Source organism: Triturus cristatus, chromosome 9 (assembly GCF_964204655.1).
Source record: "Triturus cristatus chromosome 9, aTriCri1.1, whole genome shotgun sequence".
Classification (NCBI taxonomy): Eukaryota; Metazoa; Chordata; class Amphibia; order Caudata; family Salamandridae; genus Triturus; species Triturus cristatus.
In genome coordinates this window covers 51,569,550-51,577,073 of record NC_140592.1, presented here as the reverse complement: position 1 = coordinate 51,577,073, position 7,524 = coordinate 51,569,550, and the positions used below count along the sequence as shown (strand labels likewise).

Genomic DNA, 7,524 nt, shown 5'->3' with positions numbered 1-7,524 from the left:
AAAACATAAACATACTCCGAGAGATGATTGCCCGATCAAGTGTAAAAGTCACAGTCTGGCTTTGCTACAGTTCTGTGATGATCTTACCAGATACAGCAGGGGCGAGTTCTTTAGCTGTACAGTTGGGCTGGTTGACGATGGCTGAAGCTGCCTCATACACCACCATCTCATGTTTGCTCCGTAAACAGCTCTCAATGAAGTCGAACAGAGGACTATCACGACTAGAAGACAACGTGGATGGAAAACAAGGAAACATTTTATTTACGATGAGCCATTCAGACTTGGCCAAAGACAACACACAGCTTGTTCTGAGCAGCCTAAAATGCTTATACTTATTCTATGCACACTAAAGCATTTTTTAATTATATTTGAGCTGAAAAGTCAACAATATATCTTAGAACTAATGCCTTCCCTATCAGACACAACAAATACATTGGATAATGATTGGAAGATTTAATGATACACCAGTGCAACCTATAATTCTTATAGTCCCACTAGATATGCTGTGTCCCCTATACCGGTTTAAATAAACATAGTAATGAGATAGATTTAATTTAGATCAGATTGTTCTGAGGCCAATCTAAGACAAAGAGCCAGTCCTTCTCTTGCCAGGCACCAAGACTCTGGAACCACCTTGTGGATAAACCCAGTCTATACGCTAGTTTGTTATCTTTATAGGAAGGCAGAGACACATCTAAAAAGATGGTACTTTAAATGTCATGATTTGCCTTATTCCCTTCATCACCATCCTCAGTCTGCTCTCATACATGTGCAGTTTTTGTGAAGACCTTGTTTTGAGGCCTTGCGAACTGGGACTGCACAAAAGAAATATCTTTCATAAATTATATAAATAAGATTGTTCAAGCAGGGCAATCTCACTCAATCAGTGCAATTATCTAAAATTTCCATAACCTAACATTAGGTTTCGCTCAAGTATGCCACAGACTTGTAGTAGGAACATGCTTTGTAACCAGCTACAGCACTTCTTTCATGTGTGAGGACACATACTTTGGTGTACAGGCATAGCACGTACCAGTATACAATGTAATCATACTTTTCTACACATAGAAGCCTGCATAAATGACATCCACACAGACCACATACATTACCCATGATTACAACTTTTCTGAGGTCTCCAAGCCCCGCAGAGGACTCCCACTAACCCTTTCCTAGCTGCCCAAAATTTCTCATGTAGATCTAAATCTATCCTCGCCACATCATCAATCTCTGCAAAAGAGTTTCTTAGAGTGCGAAGGGCATTAGGATCTCTAAGTAAGCCAATAACATTCGATCCTATCTAAAAGTCACCTTTTTCAACAACATCCCCCTACACAAAACCAGCCATATTCTCATTCAGGACTTGATATCAAGTCCATAGTTATTTTTAATGGCAGGATGATGTAAGTGTCTTAGAAAAGGACTGCGGAGAGGCAAACATCTAATCTAAGCTGTTTCCAGTAGTAAACTAACGGCTGTTGTCATTCAAAGAAAAATGTAATCCTTTCAACTGCAAGGGCGGTCTTTGCTGATGCTGTGTTCTCACCATATCATTTCTCTTCAGGAGGGCGTTTAAGGGGGAAGGGCTGGGGCAAGGGGGTCTTTTTAGTCCTCACCATTGCATTATTTGGTTGGGTAGAACAAGAGGTGAATGGTAATGTTGCTGTATGGGCACAGTTAAATAATTTAAAGTGTGTGTGGTGTTGGTGTGCCACGTTATTGTCTTCAGCCCAGTGGGTGAAAGAAAAGAGCGGGTAAAGCATATGTCTGATATGTAGTATAAAGAAGAGAGGAGCCAGATATGGAACCTCTGTCCCACGCATTTAAATTCCTCAGACATTCTAACCTGCTTCATGCAGACTTCATAATATGAAAAGAGGAAGGGAAAATGGTTAATGCTTCATCCGCCAAGTGGAAACTGGAGTCACAGGCACCCAAGCATCCTCCGTTGGGTGAGAACTGTCCGATTTGCAGCGGTGCCAGTCACTGGAGCCATTTTTTGGCAGCTATATTTGGAATTCGGTCATCACTGGTACCAGAGTCAAGTATAACACCTTCATCACAGATGGGCTAAAACCTGGAGCCAAAACACTGGCCCTACATGGATTTTAGTGGAGATATGGACGCTGATGAAACAGTAAGTAAAATGGATATTAGAACCTTTATGAAAGTTTCAATTAGTTTAGAAGTTGTTTTGAGGAGCAATCCAATTAGCAATCACTTTCCTAAAATAATGCTCTTTTCCTGGCTGTCCGATGAGAGGAGGAAGAAACTGTTTTTTTTTTTTATATTTAAGGTGCATAAGGTGCACATCAGCTATAGGGCTAAGATCTTTTGCATCTGTGGACAGTGCTGCTGCAGTGCCACCTAACAGTAAAGTGGTCAATTTCAGAATAAATTCTAGATCCAGTCCATTGGTGGTTGATAACTGAAGATGAGGAATCTGTGTGAAGGAATATCCTTTAGAACGAACAACTTAAGCTAGATTTATTGCACAATGCTTTGGATAACAATTTCAGTGCTTAAAAGTGGCTAGTAAACGACACGTGTATGCTATATAAAAGTCCACAATAAGTAAATAAATGTTTTACGCAGGTGCGATAGAGAAGACCTACCTTCCATCTTCTTCCAGCTGCTTGCTGGCAACCCGGATCATCAAACAATAGGCAAATGGAGACTTTAGTCCATGACGCGTAAATTTGCTGATCATCTTGTTAACAGCCAGACGGTCATTCTTACGCACATGGTACAGCAAGCCAAGGGCATGATACTTCAATTAATAAAGAAAGAAAACAACAAAAATCAAAAACATGTTAAGCACCAGTAAATGATAACCAAATGACCACTAATGACATAGCACACATTCGACACCTCGATGTTATGAGCAAACTTGGAAAGATAGCAAAAGGCAATAAATAAATTTGTCAACTATAAACCATGTTTGGACCTTGCTTTATAGCTTTAATGCAAAGGATTGTTGAACTGAGTTTGTCTGACAGGTATAAAAAACAGACATTCAGGTGCTAACAAATCTCATAGGTCAGGCTATCTTTTTACAGTGGACACTGGTGTAATATTTAGAATACATCTATGTTACAGAGACAGATGATGATCACATAGTTCTTATGTAGACACATCTAGGACTTTTGCCTTTTGTTTCTTGTGAGGTGAGAAATCATGAAAGGATGCCACAGTTAATTATCATCCCCACTTAGATCCTAAATACGAGTTTTATGTGACTCGGTTCAATTACATGGATACTTGAAATATTTTCTTCTGAAGAGTCAAGTTCAATTTTGTGCTTAATAACCAAAAATATCTTGCATGCATAGTTATCATCAAAAACAATGAAAAGCAAGCAATACTTTCTGTACTTACTGAATACTAGTCTGTAGTCATAAAGAACAGCTACGCCTGGTATAATATCTCCGATGTTTTAATTAAAATGTACGCCTAACACTTTAGGATGGTTTGCATAAATTTGATTCCAATTTCAAACCCAGTTACAATAGTGAATGTTAAATATAGCTACATGGCTGTTGATGCGCCACATCATTAAACAAAGAACATTGACTACAAACACACAGAAATGCAACAGTATTCCAACAGTATATGCAAAGCATTCTTTTTGAGAGACCTCCTCACCTGGACCATCATGTTTTCACTTGACCCTGCTTCCTGGGCCTCGTTCACCCAACGCTTAACCACATCAAAGCTAGTTTTCAGTAGATGCTGCAGGACACAAAACAAGGCGTTACCATTGCGGCACCGGTTCAGACTTCACAGGTAAAATACTGCAGAGTAAGAGGAGAAAGCTCAGCAGAACCAATACAATGAGAAACTGCCCAGCTAACAACATGTTTGAGGAGATCTCAATACACTCAGGAGTTTTAGGATTCAACACATCTTCAGGGGTGTGGAATTTTTAAATAAATGTACTTTTCCAAGGGGACTTTTTTTTACTGAAATCTACTTGTCCTCTAACGAAATCCACATATCCAAAATACTACCTATAATATTTAGCTAGTCTGAACACATAACTATTTTTCATTTTATTGAAATTGCTTGACAAAATTAATACTTTGCAACTGGAAATATGTGTTGCAGTATGGGAAAGTGCTCTTGGGTGTAATATTTGTACATTTTGAAATTAAACGTTTCAATCTGTATTTTTTCTTAAGTTTTAACTCCAGAACTTCGCTGGTATAGAGATCATATTGTTAGTGCACAAGTGATATAGAGGTACTTCCCTAAAATTGGAACCTGTGGTACAAAGTGTACATAAAGATCCATGCAGTAGGTGCATCAGCCCACTTAACAACACACTGATTGCAATCAGTGATCAAACAATTACAAGCAATTGTTCACTAGGTGCATTAACCTACTGACCGATCACTATGGTATTATAATATGTGATCTTAAGGAATACACAATGATCTGTGTATAGTTCTGGCATAACGACCCATCACTTGCATACTAAACGTGAATCCGTGCAGCCCTTTATAAAGCCACTGAACTGTCTCTTAAGGGTTGGTATCAATAAACTGCAGATAACAGCTAGCAGTCTGTGACGGGTACGTTCCAAGTTGGCATTTGACTCAGATTTTATCCAACAACCTACAGATTATCTTCTTTACTACTTTTTAATGATCATCTTTTTCCCTTTTTCTGTCCCTCTTCTCTGGCCTGTGGTTTCTCATTTTCCTTTCATAGTATATTTTTAATTTTCATTAAGTTTCCTCTTGTTTTTATGAAATTCGGTTTAACTTCTAATAGTCTGTCACCTTGTTATCTTTTCTCTCCTTTCCTCTTTCACTCCTATTTTGCCTCAAACAATGGGTGGATGGGTGCTGGCAAAGTGGGGAGCAGAATCTTCCGGGAGAAGCTGTTTGAGATTCAGATCCTAAAGATCTCTATAGCGTGCAGAGGCCATAGAGTGCAGAGGCCAGAAAGTGCTCTGGAGGTAGATATAGATAGATAGATATAGATATAGATAGATATAGATAGATATAGATAGATATAGATAGATATAGATATAGATAGATATATAGATATATAGATAGATATAGAGATAGATAGATAGAGAGAGATAGAGATAGAGATAGAGATAGAGATAGAGATAGATAGAGATAGATAGAGATAGATAGAGATAGATAGAGATAGATAGAGATAGATAGAGATAGATAGAGATAGATAGAGATAGATAGAGATATAGATATAGATAGATATAGATAGATTACCTACTGGCGGTCACCAGTAGGTAGTTATAGTTAGGACCACGTTTCCATAGGAAATCCGCAACATTCTATTTTGAATAACTTTGGCGCCGGTCGACGAATCCTCGCGAATTTTTCAAAATAGGTGGGGCGCTCCGCTCCGCTCCTACCCTGAAAGTCTCGGGGGGATTCGTCAAGCGGGGGCTGAGATAAAAGGGGGGTCCCAAAACGCGTTTTTCCCATGCATTTTTCCATAGGACCTTTAGACAGGGCTACAGCCCGAACGGCTGAACAGAATTACTAGAAATTTGGCAGAGAGGTAGTCCTCAGGTCAAGGAAGTGCCTTTTGTAGGTTTGGTGTAAATCTGTTCAGTAGATTCTGAGAAAATAGCCTTTAAATCAATATATATATCTGAGCCAGCTTACGGTGCGCTTACGGTACGCTTACCGTACGCGTACGGTGGCGTGCGCGAGCGCGATTCTGATTGGCTCTTAGATCTAAGTAAACATTCGAATCGGCCGAAACCAGGAAGCGGCGGCCGCCATTTTCTCTCTCGCACTGAGAGTGATTTTTAAAATATAAAGCCCAAAAACATGTAAAGGGGCTGTTTAGACAGCTCCCACACACATAGCCATGATGAGGGAGTCCCCAAAGTTCCCCCAAGGCCAAAAACGTAATTTTTTTTTTTTTCGGTAATTTCGCCGATTAAGCTTACCGTACGCGTACGGTAAAAAATTAAAAAAAAAAAAAAATTATCCACACTCTCTCCACCCCGTGTGCAATTGGTGCCCGAAGGGCACCAATTGTGCATGGCCTCTTACAGATGAGATAAACAAAAATATTTAAAAAAAAATAATAAAAAAAAAAATTATCCACACTCTCTCCACCCCGTGTGCAAATGGTGCCCGAAGGGCACCATTTGTGCATGGCTTATAAAATATACGAAAAATTACAATATTACCTTTCAAAACGAAGTGCATCATATGTCCTCCATGTGCGCGAAGCGCATCGTGCGTACATGGCCCATCTAGCGTAACGTGGGCACGCGGTGCGCGTAGCGCACCGCGTGCCCACCGTGCGTGCACGGCACTAACTGCGTAAAGTGGGCGCGCGAAGCGCACCGTGCGCGCACGGAACGAACTGCGTTAAGTGGGCGCGCACGCCACGAATGGCGTAAAGTAACTTAGCATTTAAAAAAACGTACAAATTCACTGAAAAAACCATAGGTTTCACACACGTTATAGTTAGGAATTAGCATTTAAAAAACCTTGCAAATTCACTGAAAAAACCATAGGTTTCACACATGTTATAGTTAGCGGAAATTTTACTGATAAAAAACCAATGAAATTCCCCCGTTATAGTTAGTGCAGGCAACTATAACTCACGCGACCGCAATCTTCTGCTGATGACATATGTGTCTTTATGAAAAAAAAATATTTGTAATATATGTATAACTAAAAATGTATGGAAGAAGACATGGGCAAATAAGTGTCTAAATACAGTATTAGCATCAGCAGAGGATTGCGGTCGCGTGAGTTATAGTTGCCTGCACTAACTATAACGGGGGAATTTCATTGGTTTTTTATCAGTAAAATTTCCGCTAACTATAACATGTGTGAAACCTATGGTTTTTTCAGTGAATATAGAGATAGATAGATAGATAGATAGATAGATAGATATGATGCTCAACCTCTGCAGCAACTCAGACCCTAAAGACACACAGCTCCTGCAGATTCACACACCCTTCAAAGTGAAATATGCCAACTATGCGCACACACGATCCTGCAGAGACAACCTCCTGAAATGACACACATCCATCATGCAAACATTCTTACCTGCTGTCCACACACACCATTCAACAACTAAACACAGATACACACCCCAAGGACATATGTACACCCACCCCTTTGTGCACAATCACACCCTGCAGTGAAAGAGACATACGTACATCACTCCTCAGGGTACACACTCACACACCCAAGCTCTCTGGAACCTGCAAACAAACACTGCAAACAAACACTGCAGACAAACAGCAGCAGACGTCACATCTCAGCAGAGCTACACCCTATCAAACTCAGTGGCCCCAATGATCGAGGCTACTGGCCGAGTTAGTGGCTGGAACATGAGGAGAGGTGATGAGAAGTGGACGGGGTGGTAAAACTCTCAAGCACATGGTACTTTACTCAGCATCCCCAACTTTCTGACTGTTGCCCACATCATTTACAACAAAAGCTTACTAAACTTCAGGGTAGCGCAACCTGAAAATCTCAACCTAAAAATATTTATTGTTCTACATTCCCTTTAGTGGGA

General features: G+C 40.1%; 1 protein-coding gene across 1 annotated transcript in view; it reads right to left on the bottom strand.

Moving 5' to 3' along the window:
- The window catches only part of COPG1 (coat protein complex I subunit gamma 1), a 123,733-nt gene that overhangs the window by 50,920 nt on the left and 65,289 nt on the right, over nucleotides 1-7,524 (bottom strand). Inside the window, exons 8-10 of the mRNA XM_085624373.1 lie at nucleotides 3,643-3,729; nucleotides 2,613-2,767; nucleotides 88-221 (exon numbers count right to left, since the gene is read on the bottom strand). Coding sequence (XP_085480499.1) covers nucleotides 88-221; nucleotides 2,613-2,767; nucleotides 3,643-3,729 — 376 coding nt within the window. The remainder of the gene's footprint in view (nucleotides 1-87; nucleotides 222-2,612; nucleotides 2,768-3,642; nucleotides 3,730-7,524) is intronic.